Source organism: Lissotriton vulgaris, chromosome 10 (genome assembly GCF_964263255.1).
Source record: "Lissotriton vulgaris chromosome 10, aLisVul1.2, whole genome shotgun sequence".
NCBI lineage: Eukaryota > Metazoa > Chordata > Amphibia > Caudata > Salamandridae > Lissotriton > Lissotriton vulgaris.
This window is the reverse complement of record NC_141698.1, coordinates 31722353-31746349: the sequence shown is the minus strand read 5'-3', so window position 1 is coordinate 31746349 and position 23997 is coordinate 31722353. Positions and strand designations below refer to the sequence as shown.

At 46.4% G+C, this 23997-nt stretch overlaps 1 protein-coding gene across 1 annotated transcript in view; it reads right to left on the bottom strand.

Annotated features, from left to right (window-relative positions):
• WAS (WASP actin nucleation promoting factor) overlaps positions 1–23997 on the bottom strand; it is a 113913-nt gene that overhangs the window by 52284 nt on the left and 37632 nt on the right. The window contains exons 2-5 of the mRNA XM_086940345.1: positions 23080–23220; positions 20707–20793; positions 15617–15713; positions 7635–7676 (exon numbers count right to left, since the gene is read on the bottom strand). Of these exons, the coding sequence (XP_086796471.1) occupies positions 7635–7676; positions 15617–15713; positions 20707–20793; positions 23080–23220 (367 nt within the window). The remainder of the gene's footprint in view (positions 1–7634; positions 7677–15616; positions 15714–20706; positions 20794–23079; positions 23221–23997) is intronic.

The following is a 23997-nucleotide window of genomic DNA, read 5'->3' as shown; positions in this document are numbered from 1 at the left end:
GCCAAGAAAACAGCATTCAAGGATCGACTTGACAACAACGCCCACAACAGCAAGGAACTTTTCAACATTGTCAAGGAATTTACCAATCCCTCGGCCAACTCCAACGACATCACCCCTTCTCAAGCCCTCTGCGACTCCCTAGCCTCATTCTTCCACAACAAAATTGCAGACATCCACAACAGCTTCGACAACCAACCCGGAGACCAACCCACCCAACCATATGCTGAACATTCTCCCCCCTTGAACACCCTTAACGACTGGAACCCAATCTCCACTGAGGACACCATCCGCCTGATGAACTCCATCCACTCAGGATCCCCCACAGACCCATGTCCTCACCACATCTTCAACAAAGCAGACTCCGTCATAGCACCGCACCTCCGAGACGTCATCAACTGCTCCTTCAACTCCGCCACCTTCCCGGAAAGCTGGAAACACGCTGAACTCACCGCCCTTCTGAAAAAACCCACAGCGGACCCCACCAAACTCAAAAATTACCGCCCCATTTCGCTCCTTCCATTCCCGGCCAAAGTAATCGAGAAAGCTGTCAACAACCAGCTCGCCGCTTTCCTAGAAGCCAGCAAATCCCTCGACTCCTCACAATCTGGCTTCCGAGCAAAACACAGCACTGAGACCGCCCTCATCGCAGCAACAGACGACATTCGAACTCTACTGGACAATGGAGACACAGTCGCCCTCATCCTCCTCGACCTCTCTGCAGCCTTCGACACAGTCTGCCACAGCACCCTTTTACAACGCCTCAGAAACATCGGAATACAAGGAAAAGCACTTGAATGGATCACCTCGTTCCTCACCGGAAGAACCCAGATAGTCCGCCTTCCACCATTCAAGTCCGAGGCCACTGAAGTCATCTGTGGTGTACCACAAGGATCCTCACTCAGTCCCACCCTCTTCAACGTATACATGAGCCCCCTCGCGGCCATCGCCCGCCAACACAACCTCAACATCATCTCTTACGCGGATGACACTCAACTGATCCTTTCTCTCACCAATGACCCCAGCACCGCCAAAACTAACCTACACGAAGGAATGAAAGAAGTTGCCGAATGGATGAAACACAGCCGTCTGAAACTGAACTCAGATAAAACAGAAGTCCTCATCTTAGGTACATCCCCCTCTGCATGGGACGACTCTTGGTGGCCGGAAGCCCTTGGAAAAGCACCCATCCCGACAGACCACGCACGGAACCTAGGCGTTATCCTGGATTCTTCACTTTCAATGAACAGACAAGTCAGCGCCGTATCCTCATCCTGCTTCAACATTCTTCGCATGCTCAAAAAAACATTTCGCTGGATCCCCACCGAAACCAGAAAAACAGTCACCCATGCTCTGGTCACGAGCCGACTGGACTACGGAAACACCCTCTACGCAGGTACTACCGCTAAACTCCAGAAGAAACTCCAACGAATCCAAAACGTCTCAGCCAGGATCATATTAGACATCCCGCGCAACGAACACATCTCTGGTCACCTGAAAGACCTCCACTGGCTACCCGTCAATAAGAGGATCACTTTCCGACTGCTTACCCACGCACACAAATCACTCTACGACATCGGACCAGAATGCCTCAACTCACAACTGTCCTTCTACACCCCCTCCCGCCAACTACGTTCTTCCAGCCAAGCCCTCGCCATTGTACCTCGCATCAACAAGACCACCATGGGAGGCAGATCCTTCTCTTACCTGGCTGCTAAAACATGGAACTCACTCCCCACTTACCTTCGCCTTACCCAGAACCACCCAGCATTCAGAAAGCAACTTAAAACGTGGATATTTGACAAGTAATCCTCCTCCCCTCCCTAAGCGCCTTGAGACCCTCTGGGTATGTAGTGCGCTATATAAATTCTTTGACTTGACTTGACTAATTAAAGTGAGAGTGTGACAATGCATACAGAGAGGACCAACCCCTCTTCTAGAAATAATCTGATCGGGATAAAAAGGTAGAAAATAGCAGCAGCATTGGGGTAGACAGGCACATTAGTGGGGGGGTCACAAACGTCAAAATGCTAAGAGCCACCCCCCTAGAGGACTAAAACAGAGAAGCTGCTAACTGCTGTTACCGAATGAAGTCGCATTTGAGGTCATCATAGTGCAATGTGAAGGTGAGGTTCATTGAGCCAACATGGCAGTAGCGGCTCTTCCGCTAAAGCGGAGGAGCGTTGCCCTACTCCTATTGCAGCAGTGAAAAAAAGAATAAGAAAGTGATAACACGACGTTATCATTTTCTTTTTCGATGCGGGAGTCAGGGCGGGGCTGGCTCCGTGATGCCAGAGCAGGGGAGGAGTGGTTTGCACCCCTCCAAGAGCACATGGCAGTTTGGCTGACCCTCTAGGGCCGGCCACATTGTCATGCGCACTTGGCATGTTCTCCACTGGGCTGTGTTGCACAGCCCCATGGAGAACATGCCCAGCCTCCCCAGTCGCTGCTTGAACGTCCAAACAGGACGCTCAGACCAAACACAACGCTGCTCTTGCAACATCTTGATTGGCTGGGAAAGTCAGGTAGCCTGGGTGCTTCCAGTGCTTCGAGTAGACACAGGAGAGGTGTGCAGTGGCAGGAGAGGCGCGCAGCAGAGCGGCAGACAAGGTTACTTCATTTTAATTTTATTTTTTATCCCCCCGCCATTCCACACCTTGTCTGATGAGCCGCCACTGCAACATAGTTGCAGGTTATTTTTAAAAGTAGGAAACTGCTCCGCCCTAGAGTCATGTACGTCATTTAGGGGTTGCAGCTGCAACCCCTGGCTTGTCCCTTGGGACCCTTGGCACTGCCTTTGCACCCTTGGCTTCAGCGGTTGCAAAATCAGTGCCAGGAGCACAAGGGCAGCTCATCTTTATAGACAACGGTTGGGGTTAAACTTCCTTGTTTTCTCTCATTTTCTTTAGTACACTAATAGATAGTGTATAATATTACATTATTCACTATTAGTGTAATTAAAATTGAGTATAATTAGCTGGAATATGACCTTCCCTGGTAGCTGAGGTAAAGTAAAAAAAATGCCTTTAAATGTATGTTGTGTGCATGCTTGCGGATGAGGGCGTGTTTGTATGAGTGAGAGTCTGCGTATGTGTGTATGTGTAAGCATATGTGTGTGAGTGAACATGAAGGTCAAAGGGCGTGTGATGTCACTTCTGCTACCCCTGGCATTTTGATGAATCGCCATCCATGCCTAGAGCCGGTATTCGTTATGGTGTAAAACAATGTCCATCCAGACACATCCAGGCGGGAAAGAGAACTGCCTATAGAAAACTCTTCCGGGGCAGGGGAACAACAGACAAGCTTTTGCTCATTCCTAGCCTTATTCGCTGATTCTTTTTTAAATCTCATACGTCACATACTGCTTCCTGTGGATGCTCTGAGGGTGCCTCTGCTGCTTTCATTGCAGGTTCCTGTGACTGTCACAAGATTCTTTTCAGGTACCTGAGTAGTCGAAGGTGATTTACACTCAGGTCTTAGGTGCAGGCAACCCCACCTCTGGTCTAAGAAAACTTTACAAAACTGAAAATATCCATGAGGTTTCTTGAGATCCCACAGTCTGCTATCAAGTGCTCTCTTGTGACCTGTCTTTTCATTTGTAATTTATAGATAAGCTGTCCAGTTTTCAGTTTCTATTTTTGGTAAATTCTGGTGGGGTTTTTTCAGTGTTTTCAATATCTTAAAAAACAGTTGTTATCAGTGGTTACACATTTTCGCGCCACTAAAAACAACAGAAAAAGTTTTTTCCGGTGTTTATGGAACGTTTTGCTTTTATTATTGCTTGCTTTCTGCACTGAAAGAACATGGTATATAGACAGTGTACTTATAGTGTATATGAGTTCCAAATAGATTTTTGCAAATTAATCTTATTGTAGTACACCCTAAAATACTTTTTCAGTAAGTCTTTGGGACATGTGCGCTCGCTCTTTCCTACACATGTAATCTTCTGTGAAAAGCCCCTCTCAGCATTCATAGCCCCTTGGGCTGAGAACCAACAGCTAAGGGACACAGTTGGGATGACTCTTTCTTTAATGCCATATAAAGCACGAAATGATAAATATTTGCGTTTTAGTTCCTGTATATAAGAAAACAGTGCACTAGAATGGACTAAAAAGTCAATCGCATCCCTCATGAACTCTGAAGATGGTAAATATGCTTTCAGCATACCATCTAACAAGTGGCAAGGATCTCCTACAGGAAATCACTTCAGCTCGGGTATCAATTTTGACAGGTCATCACACAACTTTTTTTATATACGTAGCTGAATCACTGCAAATACAAACAATATCACTCCAATCTTTGTTGAACTTGGAAAGAACCTTTTTTGCAGAGCATTACAAGTGACACTGAGTTCAATGCTTTCCAAAAGTCTGGTGTCATGTTTTCACCACCACCCCAGATGCTTGGTGATATATATACTTGTCACTATACCTTGCATTGAATGTTTAAAGCCTGAGGTGTTGGCAATTCACCTACTATCAATACTGACTCACTAGAAACTATGGTCTGATGTATTAAGGGTTTTTACCCATTCTCTGTGGGTAAATGTGATGACACATATTAGGAAAGATTTTTATGAAACCAGCCATTTTACCTATCAGTGAAAGAATAAAATGCAGCCAAAATATCAAATATGAGTTTGATATTTTCTGATTCTATACAGTTTATACAATAATTAAACTAGACCTACAACATGAAACTAAACCCTGCATCTTTAGACCAAAGGCCACAAAACTGAAAAAAGTAAAAGGAAGAAGAAACAACATTTTAGTGGCATCCCTAAAGAACAAAACTCAAGCAGAATAATGTTAGCCAGTCTTCCTTACTGCTAGCTTCCATAAGAAAGTTACATTGTATTGACATCAGGAAGAAAAAAATGTCTCTTTCACTCTCTTTTTTCCTTTCTTTGAATGGCATTTAGTTTTTGGTTATGCAGGTGTTTTTTCAGTGTTTATATGTTGCTACCGGTGAGGGCTATTTATCTTTCAGTGGGGTTTTATCAGTTATTATAGGTTTAAACCTAAAACCCCACAGCCTATTTATAGAAAACACTGCAAGAAAAGTTACCACTGTGTTTGTCCACACTGCAGGGAGGTCTGCGTTAAAGTGCTGGACCAGACCTCGTCCGGGGGGCACAAAGCCCATTAAATAACTTACTTCTAGCTGAAGGGTTCTGGTACATACATTTGTTGGCGTACCTTCAGCAAGAGAAGCTTCAAGATAACCAATCCGATAGCCCTGGTTATACATTTCAAAAACACCTTTGATGTGGATGGGCACCGGGTATTTGGGAAAAATATCGGAAACACGAATATTGTGGAACAGAAAATCTTGCCAAAGTATTACTACATAAGTCCACATATATGGACCTTGACAATATATATCTTCAAGGTATGTAGATATGGAGTTAAGAATATTAAATGTATACTGACCCATTTGCACTTATCTACTCGATATTCTTGGCTTCGATTATTTTGACACAATATTTGTGTTTCCGATATTTTGTCACTGATCCTGGTCACACACAACACTCATATTAAAAATGAAAATCCCCTCACCTGAAGCCATACAACCCATGTTCTGCAATAACTTTGGAGCTTAGCTGCAGGAAGACATGTTCAGTGCACAGATATGATGTCTTGTGCAAAGATATCATGAAATAAGATGCACATATAACTTGTACAATAGCAACTATACTGTGCCTGAGAAACCATGGTGGCATCTTTCGATGTTTACCACAGACACTTATGATTGTGGAATTAATATCTATGCTTTGCTTCTATCTCACTTGCCTGCTCTTAGGTGTGTTTGCACTTTGGATTGTCCACCATGGTTCATTCCAGCAGTGGGGCTCTGTCCCTGCCTGGGTGCAGGCCTCACCTTGTTTTTATTAATACACATGTTAATCATCTCTTTGTTTCAACAGTACACACTTGGGCACTGCACCATCCCCTTCTCAGAGTATCCTTGAATAAATTCTCAAAAAACTGATTTCCATTAATTACATGAATAATTTACTGTTTAAATATAAATTTGTTCAATTATTACAGATTGTCTTATCTTACTAGACTTCAACACCTGGTGCCCTATCAGCTATGATTCTTATTACACCACAATTCTTTTTTGTGAATAATCCTTGGCTTAACAAGGCACTCAAATTTAACAAACCCGGGAAATACCATATATACTATCCAAAGCAGTGGTTCCCGAACTTTTTAGAACCACGACCCAATATTTAGAACGACAAACTTTCATGACACTTTAATGGATAGGAGGGTGGTCATTGTTTAATGTAACTAAAGCATCATGTGGTAGCGCACTGTCATTCACAGACAACACATTTTCCTTTGAAATGGGCGCTTTGTTTGCACAGACATACAGTTTTACAGATAAAACTAGGTTGCACACAAATGATAATGTGTGGCAATCGAGTTTCCGAGAATATTTATCATTTGTGCACCATTCAGTAAAGTGTGTGATTTGTATAGATTCTATTAAAATCTTTGTTTCCGGTACACTTCAGAATTACAAAAGAAATGTGTTTTGTTATTGTTTTCTTAACGACTGAATGGGACCAGTTCATTTACAGGTATTTACTTCTGTTCTGTGTTACAAAAACATGGCATCCTACAGCCTTTCCTTTCACACACCTGTATGCCAGCAAGATTGTCACATAATTCACTTTAATTTTCTTTCTCTGATTGCAAAGTGGGAGGAGTTTGTAAACACTAATACGCATGTTAAAAAAAGCAGCAATTCGTCAGAAGACATAGCCTAACATTTGACCTCTGTCTTGAAGTTCCGCCAAGGTGACAAGATAAATCCAGAATTTAAAGGCATATTTATTTATTACTCGGACTTTCACAATCCACCAATCTTTGGTCTGAGACCCACCAGTGGGTCACGACTCACAGTTTGAGAAACACTGCTCTAAAGCGTATCATTTGAGAGAGCTGTTGTGCCTGCTGAGATAATGTATCTGACAGTTTAGTATTGGGCAAGAATGCTATCCAATTTGTCCTCTCTAGGAACAGGGTAGTATTATACCACCGCCAATGGCTGGAACAGTTGTTAAAGCCCTGAACCCAAGTTATATGCCTGAGCTGCAGACGTGGGGCGTAAAACTAAGGGGAGGGCTTTTAACACCTTCAGCGCGGCGCAAATTCTCGAGCTGTGCTGAAGGTTCTAATGAGCCAACAGGCTCATGACGGAACGGTTCCGTCATGAGCACAGCTCAACCGATGCTCATGACGGAACCGTTCCGTCATGAGCATCGAAGGGGTTAAAAACCTGTATAGCCTGAGCCAATAGGGCTATCATCCAATTACAACTTTACACCTACTGAGGGAAGGATGTTCCCAAATATAGAGAAACAAAAAGGCAAACACTGAAATGCTTGAGCACCAGGTCTGTAACAGTTGTTATTGGCCCTGAGGCACACAAAGGTCTTCAACGGAGCTCTTAACATTCCAGGGTTCTAATATATGTTAACGTTATATGAAGACATAGATAAAGCTTTTCTCCTTCTTTTGGCCTCTAGACTTCTCATGTGAATCATGTCCTGAAAATATAAAAATGCATCTATCATATCATAGACACAAAGGACAGACTAGAAAGTAAGGATCGCAAGTACTCACCATCATTGGTAGGTGGAGGTGGTAGTGGAGGCTGACGTTTTTCTAGAAAGAGAATGGAGAGAAAACACCTTCTTAGAACAGCATTGACAGAAGTCAGGTTTGACACTGGCTCGAGCATAAAACCTTCTGCTGACCATCAACAGGCATCAAGATCAGACAACGATACATTTGAAAGGTACATTACTTGTCTATACCTTGGATAGTGGCAAGAGAAGGACAGACAGCGCTACAGACTGACGCGCTCTTTAGGGGCACATGTATGAGTGGTCACATTAAGAAAGCTGTGTTTTTTTAGAACATCTACGATTAACTTGGCTGTTGTAAAATATGAATAGAAAACAACAACAAAAGAGTGTTCCTGTATTAGTTAGGTATAAACGGAGCACAAGAAACCAACAAAGCCCATTAGGTTTGTTATTAAAGCCCTCACTCACCGACCTGGTCGGTGACTTGCTTCATCATCGGGCCCCACTGGGTGTGACCGAATGTCACCCCAGTGTGCTGCAACGCCAGATTTGCTGCGGAGCTGGTAATGTGAAGAGGTGAGGGCTATGTGGTGAATTTCTGTGAACAGAGTGCGGTGGTGAGTTAAAATTGCCTTGTATGTATCAAAAAAATTGTTTTAATCTATGATCATCAAGGGCAAGGTTAAAAAATGTGTTGGTAAGCAAGGCCAACTAATTGGATGGTCTGCTTCCAATAACATTAGGTGAAAAAGTGGTCGGTCAACATGTTTCAGCCGGAATGGTGTAATTAACCTGGCATTCGTCAGGACCTAGAGTGAATAAACCCCGGCGGTATGGGCACGCTAAGGCCCACCCTACCAAAGGACTTGAAAGTAAAAAGTGTCTGTGAAGTGCAAAAAACCGAGGGGGCTTCACCAACCAAAAGGCGGGAAGCACACGGCCTCTGAGTCTCTGATTCAGAGACAAAAATAAAACACCTGTGGAGGTAAAGGCACAGACAAACATGAAGAGACAAACAAACAATTAGAATTTGTCAATAGGCTAACAAATTAAAGCCGGTGACTTGTGCTCAAGGTGCCAACAAGTGCACAACTCATACCTAGTAGCAGAGGTGCGTGGCTCTGCCTGTGGCTCGGACTAATCAGACTATTGTCTAGCTTTTAACAGTGTGGAGGCAATCTCACGTGTCGTACTTGGCGGTTGCTCACAAGTACAATGGCCCTCAGTGCGCGTGCGCTAAGAGGAAAATAAGTGAAAAGAAGGGGAATGGCGATGGTGTGGACATTCGCTCACAACTTTACCACTAGGCGATCAATGGGCCAAAGGCCTGTGACCACTCATCCCAACCGAGAAATAGTGAGATAGACAGGTTCTCACTTCACAAGGGATGAACTTTCACCCCATAGACCACGGGAGGGAGGGGATGGCGTATTTGGCACATCCTGCAAGGGGAAGAAAGAATGGGCAAAACAAGGGACAAACTAGATACAGAAGCTTCAAAGGTACTTAGCTCATATGGTCGAGTGCAGCCAGAGTGTTACTCACGCCCACGACGCCAGTCTCCCGAATGTACACCTGAGCAGCCCTCAGAACCGGGCCTCGCCGATCCGGGCTTGGGATGCAAAGCCGGTTTAAATACCCAGGCTAGTTAGGAGGTGTACGCACTTCCGGGGTGGACGTTGTGTGGTGTGCGCATGTGTGAGAATTGGCCAATTGGGTCTCAGGTAAACAAACCCAGGAGAAGACTCAAAATAGGTGATGGAGCCTCATATAATTCAGACACAGGGTACTGAATTAGGTGGAAACACTGATCATTGTTGGTGGGCTTAGGACATCAGTTGGTACGTAAATTGTCTTTCACAGGTGGGGGAAGTAACAGAACATCAACGAGTTGCATTATGTAACAGATTACTTAAGGATAGATCCCCATGGGATATCATCATTCAGGCCATTTATATGGGTTCCCAGACGGTACACCCAACGTTGCTCCTTTTCGAACAATCTGTCAGCAATGTTGGGGCCCCCGATGATCTGCTCGATGACAGTCCATCTCAAATCATTAGTGGTATGGTTAGTTTGTAGGAAGTGGTCACTCATTTTCGTTGTGGCTTTTTTGCACCTGATATTGCTCCTATGCTCGCATATCCTCTGTTTGACTTTTCTAGTCGTCATACCCACGTACCGGAGTAAACAGGGGCATGTGACAAGGTAGACAACATTAGTGGAGTTGCAGTTGGTGTGTGCTTTTTGCCACCAAGTTTTGCCAGGTTCCAGAGTCAATGATTTGGTGGAAGTAGTCAGGTGGCATACGGAACAGTTGGCACATGGATAGTGGCCGGTGACTTTAGGTAGATTCCATGCGCCAGTGACACTCCTGATTGGGGTTGCTGTTAGTTCTTTAGGTCTCGTATGGACCAGTGCATCTTTCAAGCAACGTCCTTTCTTAAAAGAGAACAGGGGTTTCTGCCAATCCTTCTTAGTGCTGGAGATGATTTTCCAATTTTTGTTTATGGATTTCTTCATCTGGTTCGATAGAGCACTATAGGTGGTGACACAAGTCAGAGGGGGTTCCACCGTGGTTTGTAAGACAGGTTCCAGTAGCACCTCTCGTGGTTGGTTCCATTCCCCGTTTGAATCCCTTGTTGAGAATGTGATTGGGGTAGCCTCTTTGTTGCAATTTTGCAGTTAGGTCAGTTGATTGTTGTTTAAAATCATCGGTGCTACTACAATTCCGTCGGATTCGTAGATATTGTCCATAAGGTAGGTTTTCCCTTAATGGTCGTGGGTGGAAGTTGGAAAACTGTAGTAGGTTATTTTTAGCCGTGGCCTTGTAGTGGGTTTTGGTAGTAAGGGTCGTCCCACTGTTCGTTATTACCACATCCAGGAACACCACCTCCTAACTGTATGGGTAAACTGCAGATATCTGTTGATGGTATTGATCCAGCCCAAGAATTCCATCAGTCGTTCCATACTTCCTTTCCATATTAGCAGCACATCATCTATGTACCGTTTCCAAAAGGAAATGTTCCTGGCAAAGGGGTTGTTGATGGACTGGATGTTTTTAGCCTCAAAGTCTGATACGTACAGCCCCGCCACGCTAGGCGCAAACGTGCTGCCCATCGAGGTACCGGAGCATTGAAGGAACAATCGACCTTTGTAGGCAAAGAAATTTTCTTTGAGTGCGATGGTGGCACACTCTATGATGAATCAGTTAGCACCACGGAGGTGGTGTTCCTGGATGTGGTAATAACGAACAGTGGGACGACCCTTACTTCCAAAACCCACTACAAGGCCACGGCTAAAAATAACCTACTACAGTTTCCCAGCTTCCACCCACGACCATTAAGGGAAAACCTACCTTATGGACAATATCTACGAATCCGACGGAATTGTAGTAGCACAGATGATTTTAAACAACAATCAACTGACCTAACTGCAAAATTGCAACAAAGAGGCTACCCCAATCACATTCTCAACAAGGGATTCAAACGGGCACGGAACCAACCACGAGAGGTGCTACTGGAACCTGTCTTACAAACCACGGTGGAACCCCCTCTGACTTGTGTCACCACCTATAGTGCTCTAACGAACCAGATGAAGAAATCCATAAACAAAAATTGGAAAATCATCTCCAGCACTAAGAAGGATGGCAGAAACCCCTGTTCTCTTTTAAGAAAGGACGTAGCTTGAAAGATGCACTGGTCCATACGAGACCTAAAGAACTAACAGCAACCCCAATCAGGAGTGTCACTGACGCATGGAATCTACCTAAAGTCACCGGCCACTATCCATGTGCCAACTGTTCCTTATGCCACCTGACTACTTCCACCAAATCATTGACCCTGGAACCTGGCAAAACTTGGTGGCAAAAAGCACACACCAACTGCAACTCCACTAATGTTGTCTACCTTGTCACATGCCCCTGTTTACTCCGGTACGTGGGTATGACGACTAGAAAAGTCAAACAGAGGATATGCGAGCATAGGAGCAATATCAGGTGCAAAAAAGCCACGACGAAAATGAGTGACCACTTCCTACAAACTAACCATACCACTAATGATTTGAGATGGACTGTCATCGAGCAGATCATCGGGGGCCCCAACATTGCTGACAGATTGTTCGAAAAGGAGCAACGTTGGGTGTACCGTCTGGGAACCCATATAAATGGCCTGAATGATGATATCCCATGGGGATCTATCCTTAAGTAATCTGTTACATAATGCAACTCGTTGATGTTCTGTTACTTCCCCCACCTGTGAAAGACAATTTACGTACCAACTGATGTCCTAAGCCCACCAACAATGATCAGTGTTTCCACCTAATTCAGTACCCTGTGTCTGAATTATATGAGGCTCCATCACCTATTTTGAGTCTTCTCCTGGGTTTGTTTACCTGAGACCCAATTGGCCAATTCTCACACATGCGCACACCACACAACGTCCACCCCGGAAGTGCGTACACCTCCTAACTAGCCTGGGTATTTAAACCGGCTTTGCATCCCAAGCCCGGATCGGCGAGGCCCGGTTCTGAGGGCTGCTCAGGTGTACATTCGGGAGACTGGCGTCGTGGGCGTGAGTAACACTCTGGCTGCACTCGACCATATGAGCTAAGTACCTTTGAAGCTTCTGTATCTAGTTTGTCCCTTGTTTTGCCCATTCTTTCTTCCCCTTGCAGGATGTGCCAAATACGCCATCCCCTCCCTCCCGTGGTCTATGGGGTGAAAGTTCATCCCTTGTGAAGTGAGAACCTGTCTATCTCACTATTTCTCGGTTGGGATGAGTGGTCACAGGCCTTTGGCCCATTGATCGCCTAGTGGTAAAGTTGTGAGCGAATGTCCACACCATCGCCATTCCCCTTCTTTTCACTTATTTTCCTCTTAGCGCACGCGCACTGAGGGCCATTGTACTTGTGAGCAACCGCCAAGTACGACACGTGAGATTGCCTCCACACTGTTAAAAGCTAGACAATAGTCTGATTAGTCCGAGCCACAGGCAGAGCCACGCACCTCTGCTACTAGGTATGAGTTGTGCACTTGTTGGCACCTTGAGCACAAGTCACCGGCTTTAATTTGTTAGCCTATTGACAAATTCTAATTGTTTGTTTGTCTCTTCATGTTTGTCTGTACCTTTACCTCCACAGGTGTTTTATTTTTGTCTCTGAATCAGAGACTCAGAGGCCGTGTGCTTCCCGCCTTTTGGTTGGTGAAGCCCCCTCGGTTTTTTGCACTTCACAGACACTTTTTACTTTCAAGTCCTTTGGTAGGGTGGGCCTTAGCGTGCCCATACCGCCGGGGTTTATTCACTCTAGGTCCTGACGAATGCCAGGTTAATTACACCATTCCGGCTGAAACATGTTGACCGACCACTTTTTCACCTAATGTTATTGGAAGCAGACCATCCAATTAGTTGGCCTTGCTTACCAACACATTTTTTAACCTTGCCCTTGATGATCATAGATTAAAACAATTTTTTTGATACATACAAGGCAATTTTAACTCACCACCGCACTCTGTTCACATAAATTCACCACATAGCCCTCACCTCTTCACATTACCAGCTCCGCAGCAAATCTGGCGTTGCAGCACACTGGGGTGACATTCGGTCACACCCAGTGGGGCCCGATGATGAAGCAAGTCACCGACCAGGTCGGTGAGTGAGGGCTTTAATAACAAACCTAATGGGCTTTGTTGGTTTCTTGTGCTCCGTTTATACCTAACTAATACAAGAACACTCTTTTGTTGTTGTTTTCTGATAACCTTGGGGACTAAGAGTGTTTGCTACTCTCCCTACCTCTCTTTTTGTTGATCTGTAAAATATGAATATCCATATAAAGTCATGTGTATGTACTTCAAAAGATATCATTCTTAGATAAGGTCACATTAACATGAGGCCTGGAGCTCAAAAGGGCTTCCTATCTGACCCTGACTGGACAAGCTCCAACAAGCTATTCTGGACCCCCTTAGAGGTCACCTTGCTTGTCTTGACTACATGATATGCAAGTGTCACACAGTGCAGAGCCTGCCTTTCTGGTCTGCCCATATCTGGCTGTTTTGCATGGTGCAGACATTGCACATCCATGTCCGCCATATTTGGCTTGGTGCCTTATTCTGGTTCCGATGAGATGGCATTTCTTCAGGTATATAGTACCTAGAAACTTGTCACTCTGGGAAGAAGCGGTCTGAGAGCCCCTAAGGCGGCAGATCTGACTTCTTCCTTGCTAATTAGCAATGATGCATGCTTTTGGTACCAATAAATACATTTCACTCTGTTTCTGAGCCAACCTGCTATGTCTGGTGAGTTTCATTCCTGTGCTCCTGGGAGGTGCCCGTATTTCCCAATCACTGGCCAGATTTCTTTTAGTTGTACCAGACCTGCCCAGTTCAAACATGGCCATTTGCAAGGATTTGCACCAATAATATTCTTGCTGCAGGAATTCCCCTGTGGATACACCCCAATGAATGCAAATGCGGGGGCAGAGAGCTGCAAAGGACACTGGACCATCTTTTCTGCTTTCACAGTGTCAACATTGCAATTATAAAAAGGTTTGTCACATATTAAAGGAACACCAGTCAGTGCTTGAATTGGAAAAATAAAAGAGCAGTTACTCACTGCCTCAGGAGTATTTGTTTGCTACTGAGAAGTGCTGGTATCACCCATTAAATGTACTGTACCCCTGCTTTTCAATTATAGTGCAGGTACTCAGCACTGAAGCATTAGCAATGCGGGAAATGAAGTGAATCAAGTGACTGCAGTCTACTCCCTCCGAAGCCCTCAGCTGCTTGTACTGTTAAGTAGCATCGGCAAAACCAAACTTTATTACAGTGTATACCAGGGGCAGCTCCTCCGTAATGGTGGAGGAGTGTCGCTCCACTCACCAGAGTCCGCCAGAGAAAAATAAAATGAGAATGAAACAATATACTTTTTTGTTTTCTTTGACTGATTCTGACATGCGTGCAGGGAGGGGCCGGGCCAGGCAATGACAGGCAGGTGGTATCCCTAAGACGTGCGCATGTATGTTTGGCCGGACGTCCTAGGCTGGCCAAACATACATGCGCACCTAAATTTCTCCAACCCAGCTGTGCTCACAGCCGGGTTTGAGAAATGCCGCAGGCTCACAGGCAGTGTCTGAGCAGCAGAGCAGGCCAATCAGACCAATCCTGGTGATGCTTTCCTAGCAGGAGAGCATCACCAGGATTGGCTGAGCAGCATATGCCTTCCCAGCGACTGCTGGGAGAGCTCTGAGGCCGCGGCAGCCACTGGCGTCGTAGGCTGCAGGGAAAAGTTAAGTTAAAAAAAAGGATTCCCCCCTCACTCCCCTGTCCGCCCATCCGTCTCCCGGCCTCCACCTTGGTGTTGTGGCGACCGCCACTGATGTATACAAGTGTCCGCATGAGCTAACAACCAATCACAGAGAGTCATACTGTTAGGCAGGGATGGCAGAGGCAGCTTGCCTGCTTGTTTTGAGTGCTTTTTCCGGTCCCTGTTACATCTGATGTGCACCTGGACTTGCCAGTGCCAACACTATGGATGCCATCTGCCCAGTCCCAAAGACGTGGTGGAACATCCATCTGCCACCTCCTTTTCCTTGTGCTTCACAAGGAATCATCATGTTGGTATTGTGAGTTGCAAAGCACTTTGTGGCTGGTGGTATCACTTTAGTCCTGTCCTGCTGCTCATATAATGTGTTTTAACAAGATATCCCAGCCTGACTATTGGGAAATCGGAAGCCCCCCCCCCCCAGTCTTATTGACCGAGCTATGCCCCTGCAGTGTAGCCACAGGGGGAGCCCTGACACTAGTGCTGGTGACTAAAGGCCTCACTGTATAAGAACAAGGGAAGGACTGACAAACTGAGGACTGACGGTGGAGTGAGCAGTAAAACTCACCTAATCACTCGTATAAATACTGTCACAAGGACGGCCACAGCACCCTCTTATTTATTTGGCCTGGCAGACAGCCACCTGGCTGATTTTGCGCACTTTTTTCACAGTCACTGCCATCCGCCGGAGCGGCCTTACCTTGCCTGTTGTGTCGCTTCTCAATCTTCTCGTTCACCACGTCAAGAAAGGCTTCTGCCTCCTGCTCATCCGCGAAGTTCAGGCCGGCCTGACATTCCTAGGCACAAGGGTAGTGAATATTTAGATAAAGTGCACGCAATCAGGCTGTCGTCATTTCAATTTGTTAATATCAAAAATGGTGGCCTGGCCATGCTGCTGAGCAGAGACAATGGGGTGAATGCAATCCAACTTCCGGGTCAAAGGTAAAGGCAGGTAACAAATGTCAATACAGGAAATAGCATTTCTTCTTCTAACAAGGATCGAAGATGTTAAGGAGGAGCTAATACAGTTATTGTATTTTACTTGTACGGCACTTTTTTCACTAATGGCAAACGTATTACATTCTATTCATACATTAAAGGGCGTTGCGTCAGCCTCCTTTAGACATTGACTCTAAGCATGGGCGAAAAATCCGTTCCGTTCGCGGATTTTGCGGATTTTCGGTAAATCCGCAATCCGCGAACTCCCGCGAATTTACTGAAAATCCGCAAATCCATGAGCTGCGGATTTTATTGCTTGCTCGCACTATTCGCGGCTTCCCAGTGCAATTTCGCGCTTATTCGCGCCCAGCGAATAAGCGCTAAATTGCAGAAAAACGATTTTTGGAAAACTGAAACTACTTACCAGGTTCAAAAGTTAAAGCTCATCATTAGTAGCCATTTCCTATAGTGCTTCCTGAGAGGCCCCTCCAGAGTTCAGTTGCCTACTTGCAACTATTGTGTGACCCTGTTCTGACCCTCAGAATAGTTACACGTATGCCACAAAGGTCCTGAATTACAGCTAAGGGAGACAAGCAGGAGCCAGGCTGGAAGTTCAGATTCAGTGACACATTAATCAGCCCCTAATTCATTAATGTCAGTTGGGGCAGGGCAGGTGTTGTAACTAATTTTGCAAAAATTAAAGCACTTAGCAGGTGCAAAAGTTCAAGCACATCATTAATCAGGAAGCAGGTGCCAGCTAAAAAAATATTCTGTGACACATTAATCAGCCCCAAATTAATTCAGGTCACTTGAGGCAGGGAAGGTGTGCTTTGCTTTGCCACAATAATGTACACTGGCCAACCAGAGGGTGCTGTGATGAAACAGAGGGTGGCATGGGGGAGCCAGAGGGTGGCATGGGTGAACCAGAGAGTGGCAGTGGTGACAGAGGGTGGCAGTGATGAAGAAGAGGGTCGCAAACAGGCTGGACACGTATAAACAACAAGTTCGCAAAACTTGCGACCCGACAGGTAAGTTCGCGTTTGCGAAATTGTACAAAAACTCTCGCGAACTGGCAGAAACCCTTGCGAACACAAAAAAAAAAAAATCTGCAAATTCACGAGAATTCGCGGATTTTGCGGATTGCGAGTTCGCAAATTCGCAAAATTAGCGAACGCCAGATTCGCAAAATTCGCACATGCTTAATTGCCGCCTTTGGCACAGGAATCTGCAGCCATTGACTTGAGATATTGTCAGTCACATCTTGGATCATCCCACTGAAGAATTTCAGTCTCACTCTCTTTTTATTGGCTGTTTCGGTGTAGCCTTCCTCCTCCAGTGGAATGAATGAGGGATTATTTTACAAATAAAAAGTACACTTTGCTGTCACACAGTTAGGGCCAGATATACAAATGTATTTTACGTCTGAAACTGAAGGTGCCTATTCTCAGTCGTTTCCATGTGTTTCTGTATGAAAACATTTCACCATCATAACAGATCATCAGGCATTGAGCACCATCTTTGGAAAACCAAAGGCAAAGATGCCTCCTCGCATTGAGAGATTGGGATTGGGGCTGCAAGAATATGATTACGAAATTGTACTCAAGCCGGGGAAAGATCATAACCCTGCTGATTACTTTTCACAAGTGCCACTACTGCGCCAAAGTTCGACATCCAAAGTGGCTGAGAGTATGCTAACTTTATTGTGAGGTCTAGTACACCAGCTGCTCTATCACTTGAACAGATTATTGCTGCTACCAACACAGACAAGAACACGCTCATACTTGAAGACATTTTTTCAACTCACGTGCGGAGGAAAATGGTTCGACCATTTGCTGATCATATTCAATTTCAGAAGTCTAAAAATGTTCAAGATGAATTATCCATCAATCGAGATGGATTTGTATTGTGAGGCTCGAGAATCGCCGTACCTAGGAGTCTGAGACAACAAGTTATTGAGCTCGCCCATGAAGGACATTATGGCTTTGCAGCCACTAAAAGAGCCCTGAGGGATCGAGAGTGGTTCCCTCGCCTTGATGAAAGAGTTGAGAAAGAACTGAGTGTGTGATCTGTGTAATTGCTTGCCTCCCAAAGTGACACAGCATCCGTTGACTATGCTTGACCTTCCTGCACATGGAAGAGAGAGTGGCAGTTGATTTCTTTGGACCCCTGGAAAATGGACATCATCTTATGGTTATCATTGCTGAATACTCACATTTTACTTTGGTGGAATACTTTTCATCAACAACCCATGACAAAGTCATCCGATACCTTGATAACACCTTTGCAGCTTGGGGTATACCCTCTATTCTCAAAACAGACAATGCTCCAACTTTTAATAGCAAGGAGTTTAAAGAGTTTCTGTGTGAACACAACTTCAAGCCTCAAAAGAGCACACCGCTCTGGCCTCAGGCAAACGGTGTTGTCGAACGATTGATGGGCACCCTCAGAAGAAGAATTCAGCTAGAGTAGTTGGAGAAAATCGGTCTGAAACAAGTCACCTGACAAGATCTTCATTCCTAGTGGACAACTCCTCATTCCATCACTGGTGAGAGTCCTGCCACCTTAATATTTGGGAGAGCCATAGGATCTAAGCTGCCACAGTGGACATCAGACCGATCAACAAAAGCTGACACGGTTTGTGTCACGGACACTTCTCGAAAGTGCAAAATGAAAACCTATGCTGATCGGTGCCGATGTACTGAGGTAGCAGTCTACAACAGAGGGGCCTGGGTACTGGTCAAACAGAAAAGGAAGCGGTAAACAGACACTCTGTTTCCTTTCGATCCACTGAGAGCTGTAAAGACTAAAGGATACATGGAGACTGCAAGTCATCAGGGAAAGTCCATCACAAGGCACTCGTCACAATTCAGACATTTGACTCGGTGTCCAAACCCAAGATTTGGAGTGGTGCACCACCCGTTAATGACGATAGATTGTCAATAAGTCATATAGTCTTGATTAGGTTGTCTTAAGGAATCCTTTATTTTTCAAAAGAATCCAAATACAGAAAATTGCCAGCCAACTCGTTTCGTTCATATACAATGAACTTCTTCAGGGCATAGAGTGATGTATGGTCCTGGGAGAGAATGCACATGTACAGTATGGCTGCGTGGGACTCCTTGATAAGGGCCAGGATACAATGAATCTGGTGTTGAACTAGCGGCAGCCGTCAGCTCCGTTCGGTAGTGTGGAGACGGTGTTCGTCTATTCCTAAGAGCCTGAGTGAAGTAAACCTGCCTGCACGTCCGATATAACATCTGAGTCAATGTCACGGCGAATAGTCCATATACCACTCATACTACTCGATCAGGCAGAGCAGCGCCAGCGCCTCGGCGACTCATTGAGTAAATATGATATTGGTTTTGTTTGTACTTTTTATTTTTAGAAAGGGGGAGATGTAGAGTCTGATGTTATGAGAATTAGGACCTTTGCGGTGCTGAGACGACTTAAAACAGGAGTTACGTAAGCAGCGGGGAGGTGTTAGGGTGTGGTTATTAAATCATGCGTAATGCGTACCCTTAAGCAGTTGTGTGATCGTATGCTGAAGAATAAAGACGTCTGTTACAGAGCTCCGTGTGTGGCGTGTTTCATTTGCGTGCTCCCAGGCTGGGGAGGAAGTAACAGAATCCAAAAGAGACCCACTCGAGGACTAAAAACACATCCTGACATCATTCTTCTGACATTGCCGACAGCAGAAACAGGGAAGTAAACTGCTATTTCCATTTCCAGTGAACGTGAAAAATAACAAACTAAAATGTAAAAAAATGCAACCTTGCAGTTTCACTTTTAACACATTTGAGTGTGAAGATGACTTGCATGTAGTTCTCAGCCTTGAAAATAGTTACACTTGGTGACTGGAAGAGTAGCTCCAAGCCACCACTAAAGAGCTCAGCACTGAAGAGGCATCAAAGGCGGGCGAGGCCGAAGCACATGTACCGAGAGGCCTAGGACTATGCGGAGCCTCAACAGTATAGAGATGGACTAGTACACTCATACTACTATATACACCTGAGTTCATGCGTAGCCCCACCAGTGTCGTACTGGGCTACTATATGCATACCACGGTAGCGGCCGGAGCCTATACGTCCCCCACTGGAACAGGACTGGGTTACTAATTGTGTACTACACTGAAGTCCTGAACCTGAGTAATAACAGGCTACTCATGCATACTACAGTAAACGCCTGAGCCTATGCATAGCCCTACCAGTACAGTACAGGGCGACTATGTGTGTAGTACACTGGAGGCATGAGCCTATGCATAGCCCCATCAGTACAGTGCCTTGGTCCTACATGCATACTAAAGTGGAAGCCTGAGTCTATGCGTACCCCGCCAATATAGTACTGGGCTACTAAAAAAGAACTACAGTAGAATCACAAGTCTATGGGTGGCCCAGCAGTATGGAACCGGACAACTACATGTGTACCACCATGGAGACGTGAGTCTATGCGCAACCTCACCAGTGTTGTACTGAACTACTACATTCATACTACCATGCACACATAAGTCAATGCGTAGCCCCACCAGTGTAGCACTGGGCGACTACATGTGTACTACCATGGAGACGAGAGTCTATGCGCAACCTCACCAGTGTTGTACTGAACTACTACATTCATACTACCATGGACACATAAGTCAATGAGTAGCCCCATCAGTGTAGCACTGGGCGACTACATGGCACTGAGGCGCTACTCCTGCCCCTGTACACAGGTCCAGCTGCCCGTGTGCGGGGTGCATGGAGACCCAGGCACACCCCGCCCGTCTGGGTGGTCCGGCACGACTCCTCATGCGGTAGGTACATCCCTCGTGACCTGTGACCCCACACTGCCCTCAGAGATGCGCGTGATACTCACGTCTGCCGCGAAGGTGTGGAAGAAGGGGGTGGGCGCCAGGTAGGTGAACTGGGAGAACAGCTCCTGCTCCCACAGCAGCTTCTCGTCCTGAAAAGCAAAATTAAGAAAAACTGTTAACACACCGTGACCCAGGGCTGCAGGATTTGTTCTCGCGTCCATGGGTCGAGGCAAGCCTCTGATAACAAGACGATCCTAGCTCCTAAGTCCTTCCATGGCCACCAAGGCGCTTGACCCCAATACTAGGACCCCTGCTGCCTGCACCACTCCCCTGCGCAACCACCCATGAGGCTCTTAGGTACTCGCTGCTCTCAGAGAAGCCCAGTGGAACATTTCTCTCCTTCTACTGCATCCCCCTCTCTCATCAATGGTTTATCCCCCTTCCTTTATGACCCATCAGCATCGAGCTTGCACCCATGGCCTCTGCCTCTTCCACACCGGCCCCTCCACGCCCTGCTGGTTCTCACTCCAGCTTCTACTGAAGGTCTCGCCCCAGCCACACGGCCAAGGGTCAGTCCTACCCCTGCCTCAAGGTGACCCTCGCCTCACTCCCAGCCCACCCCAGGCCGGCCAAGGCGCTGTGCAGAGGCCTTGGGTCTGCAGAGGATGTGTGGTCAAACCTCTTCATCCAGACCATGTCTGAAGACATCTCTTGCTGAGAGGTGTTGGGGCTTCAACAAACCTCTGCTGGGAGATCAGAGATGCTCTTGCAGCTTTGCAGACCACTGTGACCTCTGATTGTCCAAGAGATGAAGACAAACTGGAGAACAGATGACAAGAAGTAGAGACACACAGGGGCAGATTTAAAAGCCTCTTGTGCCACTTTTGCATCACTTTTCCCATGTTAAAAGTGACGCAAAAGTGGCGCAGGGGCTTGTAAATCTGCATCCATGGAATCTACCATGGGGACTCGGGTGGAGAATAAAGGAAGGTCAGAACAGCTCTAAAGAGGGAAGGGATGCATGGAGGGAGAGAGCTGTGGTGGGAAGAGACAAGAGTGACAGGGCAGCTAGCAATGGAAGCACAGGTTAGTAATTGAGTGTCGGTGTTACCATGGAAGGTAGCACATTTACACATCAAACATGGCAGTAAAATAGCTTGGTGGAATAACGCACATCCTGCAGAGACGTATATGTGTAACCAGCAGGTCACAGGTCTGAAGGGCCCTCTTCACTGGGTCTTGAGGGAAGAGGGGTGAAGGTAAAAACAGTCTCCTGTCTGGCTTGCTTATTAGGTGCTCCTGCAAGTCCTTTATGGCTATCAGAGCTGGCATACCCAGGACCCAAGGAGGAACATCTGGCCTTGGGGAGGAAGGCAGGATGAGGTCAGTGGGTGATCCTGGTGGGCTGAGTCTTGGTGAGTGACCGCACCTCCAGCCTTGTGACTGAGTGACTGAGACCTCATGGGAGGGTCTCAGTGTGAGAGTGGCACACGGGTTGTAGAGAGCTGAGGCAGATTTACCAGCCCCCTGCGCGTCAGTACGTCACTTTTTGTGACGCACTTGCAGCGCATTTCCCTGCCCCATATTTACAAGGACAGGAAAAGCCACCCTGTGTGACTTTTCCTGTCCTTGTAAATATGGTCCCTTTACACGCAGCACTTTGCGTGAACGGGGAGTTCCATGGGTGTTGCTGTGGGTGTTCCCACACAGCACCCATGGAAGCAGACACTTTTCCAGATTTACGAGGAATCGTAAATCTGGAAATGTGTGTGAATTCTACGCCTCCCCAGGAGAGGCGTAGGGAGGCGCAGCGAGGAGAAATGTTTTCATTTCTCCTCCTTTTTTCCTCTTTCAATGCGTGCTGCATTCTACAGCACACATTGAAAGAAGAAAATGCCTGTAGTGATTGTTTTTGTGCAGGAAGGGGCACCTACAGGCATTTTCTCTCCACGACGCAGGCATCCTTGCACCCTGGTGCAAGGGTGCCTGCGCCTGCGCATGGCAGCTATTTGTGCGCCAGTGCAGGGAAAGCACAGGTATGCAACGTATTATTGAAAATATGTCACATTCCTGTGCTTTGGAAGTGCCGCAGCGTGGCGCAGCCAAAGGGCTTGTGTTGCGGCGCTGCGGCACTTCCTCGTAAATCTGCCCCTCAGTTTGTGTCTGAGTGAGTTCTTGCCGGCGAGTTGCTAGAAGAGCAGCTCTACAGGGCTCCCACCCCAGACCCCAGCATCTTTCTACTTGCAGGTGGCCCATCACCAGTCTGTCCAGGCCCAATCGCGCCATGCAATGGAGCGCCACTAATCCATTCTACAGGAGTCAGGGAAGAGATGGAGGGAGCAGGGATGTCCCTTAGGGTGGACCCTAGCAGGGGCTGAGGGGCCCCGCCCTATGGAAGCGACCTGAGCCCTTCGATCATCGCCCTCTCGACTTACCTTGAGGTCGTAGAGTCGAATGAAGTAGGAGCGCCTGGGGTTGTCCTTCACGAAGCACAGGACCCCGGTCTGCTGCTTGGACCACCGATTGCTGCTGTGTGGCAGGGCCAGGTAGAGCTGCACCACCGAGGTGACCAATGTCTGGAGCCAGAGATGGAGGAAGAGGGAGGGAACATCAGACTTCAGGAGACCAGGCCCAGCACCGCTGGCCAACACACAGAGGAATCACCCCCCCCCCCCCCCTGTGCTGAAGCACGCCATTTTATGTATTCCAAAACATAGCGCCTAGAGATGCTCATAAAACACAAAACGTTGCAGAACTTATACCAGGTATTTGTGAATCCTGCATGGGAGATGCAAGGGTTAATCTGGATCCATATGCATGCACATACATGCAGGTAACCAGAAGAAAAGAAAAGCAATGCCTGGAGCATGCAAACTACCTTGGAATCTCCCCTGAATGCATTTAATGTGCATCCTTCATCTGATTAAACAACACAGCAGCAGCACTCTCACACCTCGACATCCATGCACACTGGGAGGGCAGGTCTCAGGAGGCACTAATGGTGCAGCCGGATCTAGGGTGTTATAACCCCACAGAGCCAGGCTGAGCCAGAAAAGAAAAGGACCTCTGTCGTTGAAAGCAAACACAAGATGGTTCCCTTCAACTCTAAAGAGACGAGGCTGTCACCTCTGCTCCGAAACAGTGAATTACTTGCTAACTGGCAACCAAGTGCTTTTAAACAATAAACTCAGCACTCACTCTGTATCCATCAAGTTCGTCATCAATTATAAAGAAAGCACAAATAGTATTAGAAAAGACCCATTTCTTCAGTTGGACAGAATACAACATGACTCAATGTAGAGATAAAACAAATTCATTCTTGACAAATAATCTGTACTTGAAATTGATTATAA